Source organism: Ostrea edulis, chromosome 7 (genome assembly GCF_947568905.1).
Source record: "Ostrea edulis chromosome 7, xbOstEdul1.1, whole genome shotgun sequence".
Taxonomy (NCBI): Eukaryota; Metazoa; Mollusca; class Bivalvia; order Ostreida; family Ostreidae; genus Ostrea; species Ostrea edulis.
Window position 1 is genome coordinate 26,282,730 of NC_079170.1, and position 20,304 is coordinate 26,303,033.

The 20,304-nt window shown below is 36.7% G+C and overlaps 2 protein-coding genes across 2 annotated transcripts in view; both read right to left on the reverse strand.

The window, feature by feature from the left end:
- Positions 1 to 13,573, reverse strand: part of LOC125656598 (mucin-2-like) — a 36,981-nt gene extending 23,408 nt beyond the window's left edge. Inside the window, exons 1-2 of the mRNA XM_048887204.2 lie at positions 13,553 to 13,573; positions 10,458 to 12,453 (exon numbers count right to left, since the gene is read on the reverse strand). Coding sequence (XP_048743161.2) covers positions 10,458 to 12,453; positions 13,553 to 13,573 — 2,017 coding nt within the window. The remainder of the gene's footprint in view (positions 1 to 10,457; positions 12,454 to 13,552) is intronic.
- A 3,739-nt stretch (positions 13,574 to 17,312) lies between these two features.
- Positions 17,313 to 19,580, reverse strand: LOC130048631 (uncharacterized). Its single transcript, XM_056145629.1, has 5 exons — positions 19,341 to 19,580; positions 18,853 to 19,072; positions 18,495 to 18,688; positions 18,022 to 18,090; positions 17,313 to 17,804 (listed from the first exon to the last, which is right to left on the reverse strand). Exons 1-5 carry the CDS (start codon positions 19,512 to 19,514, stop codon positions 17,313 to 17,315), a joined length of 1,149 nt encoding a protein of 382 aa, XP_056001604.1. The 5' UTR covers positions 19,515 to 19,580.
- Positions 19,581 to 20,304: the final 724 nt, after the last annotated feature.

Consider the following 20,304-nt stretch of genomic DNA (forward strand, 5'->3'; position numbering starts at 1 on the left):
AATACGATTTGGCAATTTCGACAAATTATAAACGGGTATTAAAAGAGTACTGGTAAGGAGGTATAATAAGGAGAAAATAATGATTTTCTAATGCATATCTATGAAGTAATGACTTTACGCATCTTCGCAAGTCAAGTGTCCGATTCGCTTACTCTCATCTACTGTTAAAGAATGGTGTCATACCAGCAATTATTGTAGTATCATGGCGACAAGTCAACTGATAATTGTTTTGCTCATACAGAAACAGAACATTACAAATAGTGAAATGCGTTTTATTGTGCAGTCAATTGTCGGAAAATGACTTTTTATCTTGGAAGGGCCAGTAAGTACGGCGATATATAATATCCTGCAGACTTTGTTATTGTATCTCATTTGCAGAGGCAGTGCATACTACACTGAAAATGTCAGCGACATTCTCATGAACGTCACTTTGAAGATGCCAAAAATAAACAAAATTCCCGCGCTACCAATGGTCGGCCTGCAAGAAAATCTACCTTTTGTGAACTTGGGTACCATTGGTTTACGAATAGTGATTACATATACCAACAGTAACCACTGGGAGAACTGTAAACGACGCATCATTGTAATGATGGCCATTTCTTCACAAATGCGCTGTAGAATTTGTGAACAAAACGCGTATGAATCTTAATAAATATAGTACGTCTTTTCTAACGGCTGAGAATTCGTACATAGACGAAAGTAGAATGTAAAATCATGAAATATAAATTTCATTTATGAAAACACATGCCGTTATGAACTGCAACTGCATGATAATTTGGTGAATACTTACTTTTGTTCTAAATTGATATCCATGTTTGTCTTTAGAAATGGGAATAGATACATACACACTATAGCCAACCAAGACCCACAGCCTCATGTGCAAGCTGCCGGCATCTCGTTCAATGAGGAAAAGTAATGTATGCAATAGTTAACCGTCATGCAAACTTTTTTTGTAATAAGCAGAGTGTGTTTACGAAATAAAGAGAATCGATCAATTTCACATGATATAATTAGGATCTATACAGCTGTGAATGAATTTTTTCAGACGTTGGCCTTAATGCAGCCATTATTAATAGGGTCTCTTCAACATCTGACAAGGCAATAACCTAGTCGTAAAAGAACACAGACACATATTCAGACAATGTCTGTAATGGACTTTTCTGATATTCTCAAAGATTTGATATCTTTGCCGTTCATTAATGCATTTATTGTATTAAGTATAATGCAATAATTTTAACTAGTATATCGATTCTAAATTCTAATCAATTATCGTTCGACCTCGCTAACTTGAACTGAAAGCAATACAAGCTGTAACTGATGGTAAATAAATTGATATTTTTTTTTTTTTTAAACAGATAGAATGACATATTTGTAATTGAATACAATAATATAGGTTCATTGAATCAGAATGGATCTGAGGCAACAAAAAATCCGTCAAATCGGCAGAAAATGTCGATTCATGAATCATTATCTTCCAGTCAGGAATCCCCTATGTGCATTGAGCTCGGAGGTTGCCAGTTCGTAATACGGAAGAGCGGAGCTGCGCACGTGTCAGATTTGTAAACAATCTAACATGCCAATTTTAAAGAAAATCTGTTACCAATTGTAGTGGCACATTATTACTTTCTTACACTTATAGTACTTCTAGTCATTCAAGAAACGATGTAATATTTGAAAACAAACGTCACGCCCGTTTGAAAGTTTCCATCTTTGTATGACCTTGGTTTCAGTAACCCGATTATGTTCGGCAATCATCGTTCACGTGTGCAAGTATATGACGATTGTGTCTGAGGTTATGGCGGTTTATACGAAACGATCAGTGTAGGTATGCCCTCAAACAATATTCCCTTGCTTATTTTGCTGAATTTTTCATCAGATGTTAAGGATTGTATTAGTTATACCGATAGAAGTTAATTGGTTCATACCTTTATTGCTGAAAAATAACGTCAGTTACAGCTTGGATTGCTTTAACGCATGCAACTAACGAAAATTTAATTACACAAAGCTGGGTAAGTTCTTATAATTTCTTCAATTTCTACGGTGACGACGAGACATAAGTTTGTAAATTAATACAAGATCACCTTTGTCAGTGAAGTTTGCCTATTGTCGGTCTTAAGAACTACATATTTTCTAGTTATATACGGATGGCTAGTGTACCCATTGACTATCAATGTGACCTAGTCAGAAAATATCCAGGATAAACGTGATGTTAAATAGGGATTTCTGTCCAGTGACAGTGATTTAATCTTTCTGAAACAGGAATTTTTTTTTTCGAGAATTAGTCCTTTTAGTATACATGTAACCCGTCATCTCATTTTCGATGAAGATAAACAATCCTGTATAATTCCTTTAGATTTTCTTTTGATCACATATATCAGGGCTGCATTAAAGATCGTAGCAGCGAGTCTAAGGGCTATGTACAGTCGCTGATTTGTGCCATTTTACACTTTATCGACTTTTTGTGATTTGAATCGAAAATACAACACAACAATATTTAACTACTCTTCGTCCCTAAATAACGAAGAGGCGACAAAAAGTATTGTAAAATGGCACAAATCAGCCTTCATACCTAGCTTTGAAAGCAGTCCATTGCAGTGACCACGTGGTCAAATTTTAAGATGACCCGAACCTAGGATAGAACAATGTACAACCTCTTTGATATGATCTAGAATTTTGTCTAGATTATGGAAATTATATAGTTGTAACCTAATAAGATATGTTTAACTTTTTTAAATATGGAATTTCTGTCACAGTCATTTTTTTTTTTTTTCGTGCAAAAAATTAGAATGTACATATTGTCCAATTATGACCGACAATTTTATGCAGGAAATCAAATAAATCTTGTTTTAACCAATACAGGCAGATGGTATGGTTCCTTTTATATAGAAAATATTTCTATTCCATTATTTGTAAACTTCCCGTGGGGATTCGGGTTGGAACACGTCCTCAGTACCCCTTGCTTGTCGTAAAAGGCGACTAAATGGGTAGTCCTTCGGAAGAGACCAAACAAACTGAGACCCCGTGTCACAGTAGGTTTGACACGACAGAGATCCCTCCCATCTCAAAGGCCGTAAGAGCCGAGCTAGAGTCTAAATTTTGCAGTCATTTACCGGTAATGGTGACCTCTCCATATAATTGAAAAAATGTCGTGCGGAACATGAAAGAAAATACATCCAACCATTTGTATACCATAACATTTCTTAATTCTCAACTCTCTATTTTGTATCGCTCATAGTGTTTATGAGATTGATCACTGTTCGTTATTTTCACCTTTCATTTGTGTAACATCCGTTTGAATTCATTCCTGTAATGTTTGATAGATAATTTAATTGGTGTCAGCTTACATTGTAGGTCGGTTGATTGCTACTAGACATTTTTGATTTGTTTTTATCATAATTATTAATATGTGTTTGTTAGATACTATTCATCTTCATGATTCGAGGCAATGCATGTCGATAATATAGTTTTGCATTTGCATTCTTCGTTGGGCGGTTTTTTGTTGTTTTTTTTTTTTTGGGGGTTGTTTTTTTTAAGTTTTTGGTCACATATATTTCAAATATTTTGAAAAAGAGGACTCTCTGAAATGTATGTTTGACATAACCATTATGACGTCAAAATTTCGCAACCATTGAAATCTGTTGGGGTTTTGGGTTTTTTTTTTTTTTTTATACGTTGAATATAATATGTAACTGCAGATCGTTATAATATATAATGGGAAAATATGTTAGGAATTGTTTTATATTGTAGTGCATGTGAGTTGTCGGGCTCGGCATGCAGAAAATATATGTCGTTCTAAAAAAAAACATTAAGTTACCAATCTAATTAAAATTAGACCCTTTGATCCGCTCACGTATATCGCTACACCTTGTGTACGTAAACGTAAACGGATCAAAGATCTAATTTTAATTAAATTGTAAAGTTACTAAGCTTGGACACTGTATCGTCTTTTTGCCTACATTGGAAGTTCCGGGTGTCACTAGGACCCACATGACAGTTGCACCGCAGCACCAAACTGATGTCAGATATGTTTTCATATGCGTTTGGTTAGTTCATAAGACAACCACGTGCATCTCTGAGTTGTGTGAATCCGCTCCTTTATTGTTTGTATAGTTTTGGTCAGGCAAGGCGAAAATGTTCTTGATTTATTAAATTTTTTATCAGACTCTGTGAATCGACATCTGCAAATTGTGCCTACTTATGTATACATGTATATATTTGGACTTGCATAATCCCCACACTGATTAATATTGTCAAATATTTGACTTAAACCACTACAAAACTAGAGAATGGTATAACTCAAGGTCAGGAATATAAGCTTCTCTTGTTTAATAAACTTATTTTTAAAGTACAACAAAATATTTAGAGAACAATCCACTCAAAGTTCCCTCCACCCCCATTAACAAGGTGCCTGTTCTAATATCTGATAGCGTCAGCAATTGTCTCGGGTTAACTCGCAGTACTCCTAGGACCTCATTGCATTTCCTCCCAAATCCAGGAGCACCCTCTGCAATTGATAGGGCAATACCTGAATTGGAAAAATCTCAAGAGGAAGCAAGTCACTTGCAGTGTATGTCAGGTGTGTGTGATTTTACAAAGCAAACCCACAGAGGTTCCAAACACAGAATAAGACAAATTTGTTTTATATTGCTTATAGGAGTTATGAAATTGATCAATGTTCGTTATCTTCACCTTTCATTGATTTGCGATACAGTTATATAGGTACGGCAACGAGCAACATTTTAGAACAGTTTCATAGATTACAGAACTTCATCAAAGCAGTATTCTGCCCTTTGCACAGTTAACCAACACTAACACCAACGTGTGCGTGAGAGTGAGAGTGCAGTAAGAAGCTATAAGTATAAATACAACGTTACACATTTTATAGGCACCATTACATAACAATACAGAAATTACCTTAATTCTATAAAACAGGTTGATGAATTCTAAAAAGTATCGCAATGTTTACACTTTCTCAAAAATGAAAAGTTAGAAAGGTGAGTATATACATGTATACATAACTTACAACATTATATATGTATCAATTCAAACAATTACCATGATCGATTATATAGAAACAAGATTTAACTTACATTGTGGCTTGGCTAGATGTACATGCTTATGTCCGAATGACACTGTCAAAGTGGCGGTAAACTTTTGCACTGACTGAATCTCCAGTTGAAGGAGGTAATGAATAAAACAATATTGAATCCGATCAAATTAAGCACCAATTTGGTTACAGCACAACAAGGATCACTAAAATTCATTACAATTCCTGTGTATTCATTAATAAGATATAATTTATATTTAGGACTCTCTCATGCAGAATCTTTTGAAACTACTGACAAGTCTATAAAATAGGAAATTGTGACCGGTCGACAGGGGATTCTTACTCCCCCTAGGCGCCTGATCCCACCTCTGGTGTGTCCAGGGGTCCGTGTTAGCCTAACTATCTATATTGTATTGCTTATAGGAATTATGAATTATGAGATTGATCACTGTTCGTTATCTTCACCTTTCACTTTTCAACCAACAAATTGTCGATCTCAATCATTAAGCCGTAACACTCTCCAGTTCCACTTTGATATTCTAAAGGTCAGAGGTCGGGGAAGGCAATCTATCCACTCTAATCTTTTAAAGGACTGCATTCACCCAGATAGTCATTTATCTCAGACGTGGTTCGGGCGGTCAGAATTAGACATAGTGATGGAGTGCTGGGTTGATACAACACCTGATTTACTAAAACTGAATGTTGAGCCACAAGGATGGCTAACTTTGTAATAATCATCCAAGCAGAAATGAGTGAAAGTGACAAATTACTTGACAATATAATCACAACAGATACTGATGAATTCCAATCTGATCGTAGCTTAGTACAATCCTCAATAACATCCAGTACAATTATGGTCTTGGAAAAAGTTGGGGGGAAACTTGCCCAATCCTATCTTACATTTAAGACAAACAACAGGTACAATCCTAAGCAAACAAGATTCAACCTTAGACAAACGGGTACAAATAATAATAAATCAGGGGGGGGGGGGGTATCAGCAACTTTAGACAGACATTCAGATATCATTTTAAACCAAGAATGACTTTTGTCGGAATCATTAAAGAGTCGGAGAGAGGTGATGAAAATACAAGTAAAGCTATTTTCAAATATCATGGAAGGCCTCATACAGATCCTGGGTCACAGTACAGGGTTGCTTGACAGCCAAAGGGACAGCCCCAGACTTTACCAGCATGATCAGCATGGAAAGGGATCCCGAAATACTTCAGATTGCCTTGGATATTCCACGACCTTTAGACTAAGACTATCAAAGTGTAGGGTTTTTTTTTCAAGCAAGCGGTTTGGGGGTGGGGGTGGACACTGGATCAGCAAAGAGGGAATTGTACAGAACCAATCAAGGATGTACAAGTCTTTCTAGATGTAACCAATTATCATCGACTTTTTTCTGAAGGAGAGACTAGTGTCTCCACCTATTTTGGTCTATCCATTTATCTGATTTGCCTTGTGGTGGATGCAAACACTGCGCCAAAATAAACAAGACATGGTCCAGATTTCATTCTGATATAGATGATGCTGTACCCCTGGGAGTCACGAGATATTTCAACATAGATTTTGTCGGTAACCCAAACCTCATTCAGATCCCTATGACCCTGATTCTGATATTTACTCTGAAGGACACAGTGTCTAACGGCATGAGGCAGAGACAAGGATTGGTATAGCAAATACGTAGATTGGGGAAATTACACAAATGGAAGACATGCTATATAGAAACATGTGGTCATCTATTACAAAATGCGAAGAGATCGTAAGGGAAAACCTTAAAAGTGCAGCAAGGGGACAAAAGCATCAACATGATTTGCTCGTCTATGAGAGGTCCTACACCCCCGCTGACCTAGTATAAATTATGGATGATGATGAAAGAGTGGCAAGGAATCCAGAACTACAGCCACTATGGAAAGGACCCGCAATAGTGGTCCTGTAATGCAAGAACTCCATCAAAACGAAAGGATCTAAGGTACTCCATCACAACCGTCTTAAGCCTTGTCTTCTCGAGACATTGCCAAGTTGGGTCTCAAAAGCTCAAATACAACTACAGTATTGTGCACATTTTGATGGAGAGGACAGGCGTTCTAATTTTTGGGATGACTATAAGAACAAGGATCCGGAGATTCTTAGTGAAACTGGTGAAGAGAGGACGTCAAATGATCACAAGGAAATCCAGGAGGAACAAAATAATCTGCACTGGGAAAAGAGACTAAATTTGGAGATAACGGATTCCTCTGAGGAAGACCGAATGTAAAGAAACTCCTTGAAGAGGTCTAGATATGGAAGAAATGTTCAATCCCTATCCAGATACACAACCTAGGACTACTTGGCCATTTGAACTCTAATAGTTTGATTTACATTTTGTGTTAACTTAAATGTATAACATGTTCTTTAGAAAGACAGAGGGAATAGCGTAGTGCATGTGAGTTGTCGGGCTCGAAAATCGGGCTCGGTATGCAGAAAATGTCTGTCGTTCTAAGAAATAAAGTTACGAAGTTCGGACGCTGACTCGTCTTATTGATTACTTTGGAACTTTGTGTTGCCATTAGGACCCACGTAACATTTAAACATCACAATATTACATTTTTTGAGATGGTGATGTAAGAATATAACGATATATGATCTCAACCGTGTGCAATTTATTCTGTGCCGCAAAGTGAAGGTTTTTGTATAAGGGTAGCTCTCTAATATATCCTAATATTTTCCGAGTGAGCTACAGATCTGCAGCTAGATATGTTGCTGCTAATTGTCTTGTACAATCAATGCGAAAAATTCTTTGAGACTTTATGAAACATCCTGTACAATATCTTACAACCATGGTATATTTACACATTAAGATTAATTACATGCTTTGTTTGTCGAACGTTTAAGAATTGTTTTCTTTCTTTTCAAGTGTTAATATTCTTCCAGGCCTACATCTCTACACCCCGTGTTTGAAATCGCTGTACAAACGACGAACGTCACTTGCGATAACAGAAGCAATGACTAGTACAATGACAGTAATTCCTAAGATACTCCCAATGGCGGCAGCGGATGTGCGTGAGTCTGTAGCGGAAATCCCCCGTCGTAACGAGCTAGATAGCAAGGTTTTGTTCACACTCAGGACCTTTTTCAGCACTTCTACCTTCCTTTTCAGCTGAGTTTCACTCTGGATGATGACGAGATTTTTCATTCTTCTACAAGGGCATAGACAACCTATGGTGAAAATTTGAATTTAAATATGCAGGGGATGATGTACGGATCAAATGTAGCGGTTTTCCCAATATGATCTTTAAAATGAAAGGTGAAGCTAACGAACAGTGATCTATCTCATAACTCCTATAAGCAATGCAAAATAGAGAGTTGGGCAAACACTGACTCCTGGGCACACAAGAGGTGGAATTAGATACCTAGGAGGAGTAAGCATACCCTGTAAACCGGTCACACCCGCTATGGGCCCTATACATGTATCTTGATCAGGTAAACGGAGTTATCCGTAGTCAAAATCAGAGTGCAAAGAACGGCCTAACAATCGGTATGAAACACATCAGACAACATTTGACACAATGATAGGTTGTATTGATAAACTAGATCGTTATAACGACCAGAGAAAAATGGAAGTCCCGTGTCATGAGAGGCGTTTGAACGATAAAGAACCCTCACTGCTACGGTTCTAAGCGTCATGCATAGGTAAAAATTTATGACATTTCACTTAAAACTGGTGACATCTCTAAATGAAAGAAAATTCTTGAATGGGGCATAAAACAATAAATAAAGAACCAAAAGTTTCTAATTTCAGAAGTCAACCAAAGGGCTGATAAGTTTGTATTTTACAGGAATACGTTTTGTCTCTTTACACTAAGCATATATTTGCTGAAATACTGCAACGTAATTTAAACAGAATTTGGGAGTATTGTTGATCAGAAATGGTCTGCAAAGTATTAATTAAATTTTAGGCAAACCTACTCGGTTACAAAACATCGTTTTACACAATTTATGAATTCCCATGAAGCAGAATTTAATTTTTTTTAAACTTCTATGTGAGAAGAAAACTCTCTTCTTGTGGCCTTCAATTCGACATTTAGATATATCGACGATGTAATATCTATTAACAATAATAATTTTCATTCATATGTCGATTCAATATATCCCAGTGAATTCGAAATAAAAGACCCAACAGAGTCGTCAACTTCTGCTTCATACTTAGATTGATTGTTTTGATTGTTTTGCTGTTTTCCGCCACACTCAATAATTTTTCAGTTATCTGATGGTGCCCAGTTTTTATTGATGGAAGAGAAAACCCAGATATAATGTACCTGCGAAGAGAGATCATCGACCGTCCGAAAGTAAACTGTGAAACTTTTCACTTACCGGAGCGAGCGTGATTCAAACCCGCGCAGACCAGAGGTGAGAGAGCATGTGATTTTGAGTGCGATGCTCTAACCACTCGGCCACGGAGGCCCCTTGCTTAGATATTTTATTGAAAGTAGATATTAACGGCAAACTAACAACTCAACTTTATGACCAACACGATGATTTCAACTTCTCCATGTCAACTTCCCATACTTATGTAGCAATATTCCATTATCACTTGCATATGCTGTTTACAAATCTCAACTGATTCGATACGCAAGAGGTTGTTTTGCGCATGGTTAGTTTTTAAATCGAAGCAGGCTACCGTTTAGAATCAGCATTTCGCAAATTATATGTTCGGTATAACGATCTAGTTTGCCAATACAATCTATCATTGGGTCAAATGCTGTCTGACGTGTGTCATGCACATTGTTAAGCTGTTCTTTGCACACTGGTTGTGACTACGGATAACTCCGTTTACCTGATCAAGAAATACGGCTAACGGCGGGTGTGATCGGCCGACAGGGGATGCTTACTCCTCCTAGGCAACTGATCCCACCTCTGGTATATCCAGGGGTCCGTGTTTTCCCAACTCTTTATTTTGTATTGCTTATAGAAGTTATGAGATTGATCACTGTTCGTTATCTTCGCCTTTCATGACATACCATAAATCGCATTACTACACTATAATGAGTGTATTGATTTATTGTATCTTGATTAACGTCTCTATCGAGATTTTTTCACTCATATCGAGATGTTGCCAAGACCGGTGAAGGGCTTCAAATTTAAGCCTTTGCTCGGCGCTTACGGCCTTTGAGCAGTGAGGTTCTTTAGCGTGCCGCACCTACTGCGACACGGGACATCCATTTTAACGTCATCTCTGATGACCCGTGACATTCACTCCTCATGCCGATCGTTTGGCGATGGAACTGTCACTACCTGTTTTAACGACTTAGGTATGTCGAGGCCGGGATTCAAAACCCGGCCTTCCGCATGCGGGGCAAACGCTCTAACCACTAGGCCACCGCGGCGACTATATTGAATATTAGAGAAATCACGTACGGCAGTTACTCACCTCGTCTATTGGATGTAGTTAGTTCCTTGGCTTTTTGGGGTGTAGCAGTCTGGACGCCGGCTCTTGCAGTGGGTAGTGTTGTCTGGAGACTGGATTTGGTAGTGGATGTTGTCTGGAGACTGGATTTGGTAGTGGCAAACGTTTTTTGGAAACTGGATTCGGTAGTGGGCAATGTTTTCTGGAGTCTGGATTTGGTAGTGGGTGATGTTGTCTGGAGACTTGATTTGGTAGTGGGTGATGTTGTCTGGAGTTTGGATTTGGTAGTGGAAGATGTTGTCTGGAGTTTGGATTTGGTAGTGAGCAATGTTGTCTGGAGTCTGGATTTGGTAGTGGGTGATGTTGTCTGCAGATTTGATTTGATAGTGGTTGGTTTTGTCTGGCGACTAGATTTGGTAGTGGTTGATGTTGTCTGGAGACTGGATTCGGTAGTGGGCAATGTTTTCTGGAGTCTGGATTTGGTACTGGATGTTGTCTGGAGACTGGATTTGGTAGTGGCAATTGTTTTCTGGAGACTGGATTCCGTAGTGGGCAATGTTTTCTGGAGTCTGGATTTGGTAGTGGGTGATGTTGTCTGGACTCTAGATTTGGTAGTGGGTGATGTTGTGTGGAGACTTGATTTGGTAGTGGGTGATGTTGTCTGGAGACTTGGTTTGGTAGTGGGTGATGTTGTCTGGAGTCTGGATTTGGTAGTGAGCAATGTTGTCTGGAGTCTGGATTTGCTAGTGGGTGTTGTTGTCTGCAGATTTGATTTGGTAGTGGTTTCTTTTGTCTGGCGACTAGATTTGGTAGTGGTTGATGTTGTCTGGAGACTGGATTCGGTAGTGGGCAATGTTTTCTGGAGTCTGGATTTGGTAGTGGGTGATGTTGTCTGGAGACTAGATTTGGTAGTGGATGATGTTGTCTGGAGTCTGGATTTGGTAGTGGGTGATGTTGTCTGGAGTCTGGATATGGTAGTGGGCAATGTTGACTGGAGACTGGATTTGGTAGTGGGTGATGATGTCTGGAGTCTGGATTTGGTAGTGGGTGATGTTGTCTGGAGTCTCGATTTGGTAGTGGGTGATGTTGTCTGGAGACTTGATTTGGTAGTGGGTGATGTTGTGTGGAGACTTGGTTTGGTAGTAGGTGATGTTGTCTGGAGTTTGGATTTGGTAGTGGAAGATGTTGTCTGGAGTTTGGATTTGGTAGTGAGCAATGTTGTCTGGAGTCTGGATTTGGTAGTGGGTGATGTTGTCTGGAGACTTGATTTGGTAGTGGGTGATGTTGTGTGGAGACTTGGTTTGGTAGTGGGTGATGTTGTCTGGAGTTTGGATTTGGTAGTGGAAGATGTTGTCTGGAGTTTGGATTTGGTAGTGAGCAATGTTGTCTGGAGTCTGGATTTGGTAGTGGGTGATGTTGTCTGCAGATTTGATTTGATAGTGGTTGGTTTTGTCTGGCGACTAGATTTGGTAGTGGTTGATGTTGTCTGGAGACTGGATTCGGTAGTGGGCAATGTTTTCTGGAGTCTGGATTTGGTAGTGGGTGATGTTGTCTGGAAACTTGATTTGGTAGTGGGTGATGTTGTCTGGAGACTTGGTTTGGTAGTGGGTGATGTTGTCTGGAGTCTGGATTTGGTAGTTGGTGATGTTGTCTGTAGTCTGGATTTGGTAGTGGGTGATGTTGTCTGGAGTCTGGATTTGGTAGTGGGTGATGTTGACTGGAGACTGGATTTGGTAGTGGGTGATGTTGTCTGGAGTCTGGATTTGGTAGTGGGTGATGTTGTCTGGAGTCTCGATTTGGTAGTGGGTGATGTTGTCTGGAGACTTGATTTGGTAGTGGATGATGTTGTCTGGAGACTTGATTTGGTGGTGGGTTTTGTATGGACATTAAGACTTGTGAATGAAGTTGTCTGGGAACTGGACCTTGTAGTAGATAATGCTGTCTGGACTGTTCGCTTGATTGCATATAATGTTTTCTGGACAGTGGATATAGTTGCTGTTAATGTTGTCTGGACACTGGGCTTCGTAGTAGATTAATAGAATAATTCATTAGTAGGGTTGTGGAATTCTAAAATTTCACCGAAGGGACAAGATTGACAGTCTAGGACGAGACTTTGTCGAGCGCTATACAGTGAATCTTGTTCCAGTAAATAATGAAATATTATTTTTTCACATTTTACCCACGGTTTAGTGCATTGAATTAGTAGCTTTGAAAAATTCTAAATTGTTAAAATCTTCATTTTAACTTAAAAATACAAAAACAGGCAGAAAGAGCATATACGATAACGGTTTACTTTTTAAACTAACAAAATCTCAAGACTGTCCCCAGAAATCGACGTCAAATCGAAATAGAAACAAACAGTGCAACTTATTGTGCTCTACCGTGTAATGTAAATCATAGAATGTCATAATCAAAGACAGCAGTGCAAGATTAATAAAAATCCTTCATTAGTACGAGTATGGAATTGAGAAATTCCACAAAGGAACAACATTCACAGTCTAGGAGGAGGCTTTCCTGAGTGAATTTTGTCCAAAAAGTGGAATTTTCCTATCTTACAGGAGAAAATAATGAAGGTTTAATTTTCTTCCATTTTATCTACAATTTAGACTAGTGCAATAATTCAGGAAAAGAAAGTCAGAAAGAGCATATCCAAAAATGGTTTACACTTTGTGTAAACTAAAAATCCCAAGGTTGGTCCACAAAAAGCTATATCAAATCGAAATTTGAAGAGAACAACACAAAATATTTAACTTCACCATCTAACGTAAATCATTGAAAATATGACGCCATAACCAATAACGTCTCTACAGAAGACAGAAAAATATCATATCAATGGCTGTCTGACTTGGGTAATTTTGGCCTTGCATTGGTGATTAGGTTAGAAAGAAAAAGCTTACATGGTTGTCTTACACAGGAAAACGTAGTGTTATACTTGTAATTTTGTGAGAAAATGATGTCTGGACCCTAGTTTGCTAATGTTGTCGCAACAGTGGGCGTGATTGTAGGCAAGGTGTTTTCTGAACAGTGGGTGTGGTACTAAGTAATTGTGATGTCTGGTCATGGGACCTTGTAGTCGGAGAAGCAGTCTGCGTTTGTCAAAGCTATCTAATGGAAAATACCCGTCCGGTTTGGTTTTTCATTTTATGACGATGAGGTATCGGTGGTTAACTGTGCGTTTGAGACGCTTGAATCCACGGTAAACAAAGCGCGAAGCAAGTGATCGTCGACATGCCACAGCGTTGTTCTGTGCCGCTCTGTAGTAATTATGGTGGACATCAGTTCCCTAAAGACAAATATAAACGTTTTCAGTGGATTGTTGCAATCAAAAGAATTGATCCGAAATCAAAAAAGTTGTGGGAGCCTAAGAATGCAGATGTTGTTTGCCACCTTCACTTCTGCGAAAGTGATTACAGGGACACGTCAGGTTAGAAGCCATAATATCGATCATTATCAATGTAAAACACATTTTATAAACTTAATGATGATATTTGTCTTCCGTTTTTATTCATATTCAATTTGAGTTTCAATTTGATGTCATAAATACAGGCCAAGTAATTGCTTCTTGTTGTGCGTTGGAAATTTTGATAAAAGGGCTCATCACTTATAAATTCTGGCTATATACTAGAGCTTCCTTCCTCTATTTCTTAGAACAAGTCAGTCTTCTTAACAATAAAGTCAGTTCAGATGATGCAATTCCTAGCCTGTATTGCATTAATGATTTCATATTGCTTGTATGTACATACAAGTGCAAGAACTTTGAATTACATTGCATTTATTTGATTTGCATGTGTTCGTGTTGCTTTCTGTTTTCTTTTATATTTCAGAATGACGAAGGGAATGGTAATGACAGGCAAGTGATATTATAATAATCTTGCTAAGATAACCAAATAACCATACATAAAGTGTATGTAAAGCAAAGAATAGTCCTAACAATAAATATTCAGCAATATTAGTGTTGGAATAATCTAATTACCAACAATAATCAGTTATCTTTTAACTTTTTAAAGATTAAAGCATTAACAATTCACTTTTTAGTCACAAAATGTATGACATAGATGGAAGGGGACACTGTACCTTAATGTTTTCATTCATAATATCATTTGTATGCCAGGTTTTACAATTAGCATATTCAAAAGTTGAAATATATTTAAATAAACCCTACCCCATTTTGCCTTTGCAGACCAAAAAAAATAAATGTTTTTAAACTTTATCCAATCAAAAACATGAATTAAGTGATTTAAAATATGCCTTTTAATTCATGTATTTATTTTTTTGGTAACAAGCTCATAACAAAAAATGAAAAAGTCTTTCAAAAATTAAGAAAATTGAAAGAGCAAACCATCATCTTGCTATAAGGATAATGAAATTTTGTTTTCAGCTGACCGCCTTCGCCTTAAAGAAGATGCTGTTCCTTCCATTCTGATCCCTGGGGAGGAAGTTTCTGGCCCAAGCCCAAGACAGTTAAGATTTAAGAGGAGAAACCAACCATTGGAGGAACCTGACATTGTGGCCATGGGTATAATGATGATACTTTAGTGCTTGTTGTGTCACATGCACAGACATAAAGGAATCTTTAAGTCTGCATTTAGCCATATCCACTGCATGTAAAACAATGCTTTGATAGGCCATTTAACTATTATGTCACAATGTAAAAGTCCACAAATATATGCAATGTCAGAAATTTGCTGATAGGGCATTTAAGTTATGTTAGGTTAAGTCCAAAAGGGAAAAAAGAACATACACCACATCAAAAGAACTGAAAAACATTCTGTACTTTCAGTTAAAGATTTAAGCGAGTTACTGTATTGGTAAGACACATGAAATATCCACCTATTTTTACTTGTACATGTATATTACAGGTGTACAGCAAGAAGTGGTTATAGATCATACAGTAAAGACAGGGCAGGCTGATCAAACACCAACAGAAATCCAGGATCTAGGGAAAAAAATTGTGCAAAATCCCTTTGCTATGAAATGTTCCATTGAAAATTTTAAAGATAATGCAGATGCTGTTTCGTATTACACTGGTTTCAGTAATTACGATCAGTTTATGATATTTTATCACTGTCTTGGTCCATGTGTAAATGAATTAGATTACAAATGTGTAACTTTAGAACCAAGGGATCAACTTTTTTTAACTTTGATGAAATTGAGACAGGCTAAAGAGGATTTTGAATTGTCACTTTTCTTTCAAGTTTCAGTGTCAACTGTATCTAGGATTGTAACAACCTGGATAAATTTTTTGTATTTCCAGTTAAAGGAAATGAACATATGGCCATCACAAGACACAGTTCAAGATTTTATGCCTTCAAATTTTGCAGAGAAGTTTGCAAACACTACGGTTATACTGGATGCCACCGAAATACCAGTTGAGAAGCCGTCAGACGTCAATGCTCAGTCCATCACTTGGTCAAATTATAAGCATAGAAATACTATAAAGGCAATGATTGGAGTGACTCCCAGAGGGGCTGTGTCATATGTTTCCGATGCTTATGGTGGGTCTACAAGTGATAGAATGATTATTGAAAGATCTGATTTATTGAAAGATGGTATGTTTGAGAAAGGCGACAGCATCATGGCTGATCGAGGCATCATGGTGCAAGATCTCTTTGCTAACAAGGATGTTCAAGTAAATACTCCAACATTTTTGAAAGGTAAATCCCAACTTGAAGCCCATGAAGTAGTACATGATCGACGTGTAGCTTCAAAACGCATACATGTAGAAAGGGTCATTGGTCTGGCAAAACGTTTTAAAATTCTAAAGAATGAACTTAGTCACAGCAAAATTCAGCTTGGATCCCGAATCATTTATATCTGCTTTGTGCTAAGCAATTTTAGAAGGTCAATTGTAGATAAATTTGCATAAGTTGTGATGATATTAAAGCAAAAGAGGCTAAATGATGATGTGCAGTTTTAAACAGATTTTCTCAATTCATATCATTTCTTGTGAATTAATCACATTTTATGTTGATCAATCCTCGACAATTGGTTTTATTGAATTCATACATATATGAATAATATATATATGAAGGTAGTGACACTAGCATTTACTTATCTAAATATAATTCATATAAGATATGCTTGTTAGCATTGTAAGATATTCACCATCATAAAATTTCTCTCTATTCTGATATTTACTCAGTTTGAAAATACTGATCCAAGCTATTGCCTTGGTTAATATTTTTAAATTTAGAATATATCACACCATATTGACATAATGAAAAGTCCAAAATTTCAGATTACATATTGGGGGCAATTTTATTAGGCAATCTGAAGTGTTCCCTGCAATACTTCACAACATGTAGTCAATTTTATGGAACTATATTGTTTCATTTGTAGCATACATTTAAGTAGTACAGAAGGAGGTGGTTTCAAAGTAAGGCCAATTCAACCTAATTAGTAGATTATCATCTGGGGTCAAAAAAAATGGGGCGGGTGGGAGAATATAATTTTTTAATTTTTATTTCCTGAGAAAAAAAAATTAATGAAAACAGACATCACACAAAGTGTTAATCAAGTAAGGAATTCAAAGATTCCTTGGTAGAATATATATATATAAAACAACATTCTGTGACTTTAATCATTCACTCATGTCACTGGGAAGCAAGTTTGTTTGAAATCATAATTTTTGCATTAAAAAAATCGGGATGGGCCCTTTTTTGAGGGGCGGGCGGGGATGATAATCTATCAATTAACTTTAATTGGCCTAATTTGCAATCATTTATAAATTTGAGGCAATGAAAGGTCTGTAATGTTTTGTATAAAACGACTCCAGTTTTGGTATAAGGCACATCTCACAGTATTCTCTGTTGATTTCAATAATTTCTACAAATAGTGACTTTAGTGTATACACAATAAAATAACAAAATTGTCTGCCACTTATATACAGTTGTCCCTGAATTTGATCATAGTAATTGGAAGATATTTCAGCTTGATTTCCCCACCCACTACCTCTAAATAAGTGAAATATTCCATTGTGTTTGTGTTGATTTCTTGTTTCCGCCCTTTATAAGGACATTTCACCTCTATTATATATTTATCATCTATAACGCCATCTGGTGTTGCACCTAGAAATGGCATTTTTGAACAAATGAATAAACCATTCTCATGAACTCTTATGTTGTGGTTATCTTCAAACTTTTTGATTGCTTTTTTTTCATATGATTTTCCATGAGTGACTGCAGGGGTGGTGAGGCTCTTGATAGATATCAATGATTTACAAAGCTTCTGTTTGTTACGTCTGTCTGTCATTCTTGAAATCTGCCCAAAATTTGATGCTGTGATTCTCCACATTCTCTCTGCAAACCATCTCTTATTTGTAGATTGTCCCCTTGTTTCTTTTTCAATACTTGCCACCTCTGATTCAGTTACCTGTGCAATGAAAGGGAGAAAAAATCTAGAAAAGGCTTTAATCATAAATCGTCATAATATATATGACTGATCTTAGTTGATAGGTAATACATGAAGCTATTTTTTTATATATAATTGATGTCATGTACTTATATAGTTTTATACAGTTCTGCGGCAAGCAAAAATTCATTTAGCCATAAAGTCCCATCTCCAAATTATTTTATGATTTTGAAAGTACCTGTAATGCTTTATCCACCCAGTATTCTGTGAAAGGCAGTGATAAGTAGTGGTGGTCATGAATTGCAGACTGAAAATAAGTAAAATTTTATTATACTGTATGAAAACTGTACACATTATATATACACATTATTTCAAAGACAAGATTAAGACTAGATAAACATGAAATGTAGGCAAAGTTATAGTTAGGTTTAAAAACATATTGGTCATATGCGAAGGTCAACAAAAACATGCAAAACCCAATGTGATATATTAAGTAATGGCAAAGTGAAATAAAAAAAAAAGTCAAGGTCACAAATTTTGTGAGAAAGAAGAAAGATTTTATTTTACATATGAAGCCCCATCACTTGGCATTCAAAAGACAAACTGACCAAAAAGCTAAATGCCCTGATGTATTATTAATTACATTCAAGGTCACACTCCATGGTGAATCTAAATTAAATAAGTATTGACTTTTCAAAATTTGTAAGTCACCTTCAAATCTGCTCTCTCATAAAGATAACGAAATGCAATGTCTTCAGAAGTATTTGATGTATAGTTGATTAATAGGTTTCTGACCCGGTCTTGCATGCCCTCTACATTCCTAAACTTTTCTGGTCGTGGGTCATCCAAATGAACCGCTGATTTTCTCTTCCCAATTGTAATTTTTTCAACTTTGACTGGAGATCCTGAATGCATGAAAAAGAACATGAATTTGTTAATTGTACATCCCAATTTTATATAATATGACACATTGTATATATCAACAAAGATGGAAAAGTTGACTCAAATTTGAATTTTCTACTTTTATGTAATTATATGCTGTTGTCCATGCATATTTTTATATTCCAACCTTTATGGGATGCCTTTGGCTTGTTGAACATCATCAAATTTTCTGTACATGATTTCTGCACCGCCACTTCACCATTCTCAATAAAATTTTCAAGCATAATCATGCAAGCAGCTAGGTGCTTGCATGTACCATTTGGGCCTTTCCCTGCAGGGCATTCACAGTGTGAGTTTAGCACATCTCCAGATTCTTTCTCCAGCCTTAGTTTATAGCTGTATGTGACCTGTAATAACCTTTCAAATTAGACAGTGATTTCTTTGAAGTATTCAGTGATTTGGTTTGAAATATACATGTATATATTTTTTAAATGACCAAACTACACATACATGTACATGTTTTTTCAGTGTCATACTGCTGACTATTTATTCAAATACCCCGGAATATTTATTTGGAAATATCTACTAAAATATTCTTGATTAAAGCAAAAACTTGATAAAGCGTATACCATGTTTAAATATCAAATTGCGTTGAATAAAATTTTTGATAATTACCTTATTTTTCATGGCTGCACTGACTATTCCAGTAAAAAATACATCATTTTCAATGATAACTGAGCATGCCAAAACTCTCTCGGATTGGTACAATAGTTCCCCATTCTTAACTGCCTTGATATCACATGCCGCTTCATTATCTCCTGAAATATGATATAGCATATATTTATTCATGACAAAAGTGAATCATAATACATGCATGTACAGCACAGGCACTTGTTTCTGTAAATAACTTATGTGTTATTATTAGTATACAGAGGTCGTAAGTTATTTACAGAAACAAGTGCCTGTGCTGTACCGGGTGTATAAAATGATGTCTATTTAAGCATAACAATTTCTTCAAGGGTAAGGAAGGACCTCTCTCCTGAATTGAAAAAAAAGTATTTATTTTCCATAATTTTTGCATATGATATGCAGATAACCATGGACTTTATTTAACACTACCCCCCCCCCCCATAATTTAGCAACTACCACCTGGAAAAAATAATTCAGATCTGTGTATGTTCATTTCACTAGTTATTTTATCATTTGCAAGGAATGAATTGAATGAGATATACTATGGAGAAAAACGAAAACTATCATTGCTTTCAATGCATAAATACCAGCAAGTCAATGGAGAAAATAGGCTTCTATCTGTTCCCTTGTAATAGAAGGTAGTAATTTCCTGTGCTCTGAATTGAGTTGTTGGAATCCTGTTGTAGGCCAGTTTACGTCCAAAGGATCTGGTAACAGAACAGGTGGCTGCTGGAAATTGGCATTTCTGTCATATGCTTCTAATCTGAAACGGGCAAATACATCATTCAAGATGATAGACTAAGAGTACATTACATACATGTATGTAGCATTTTAAGGAAGGATGGGAACTTTATGACAAGTTTAACCTTTAAGACAGTAAATGTTCAGGTTTGATCCCCTGAAGATTTATGAATGCTGACAGAATATACAATAAAGGCTTTATATACAG

Coding starts and splice junctions, on each gene's coding strand:
- LOC130048631 (XM_056145629.1), bottom strand. CDS start 19,514: ATGAATAAATATATGCTATATCATATTTCAGGAGATAATGAAGCGGCA. Junction 19,073..19,340: donor GTGCAGCCATGAAAAATAAG/GTAATTATCAAA, acceptor AGGTTATTACAG/GTCACATACAGCTATAAACT. Junction 17,805..18,021: donor GGGTGGATAAAGCATTACAG/GTACTTTCAAAA, acceptor TTCATTGCACAG/GTAACTGAATCAGAGGTGGC.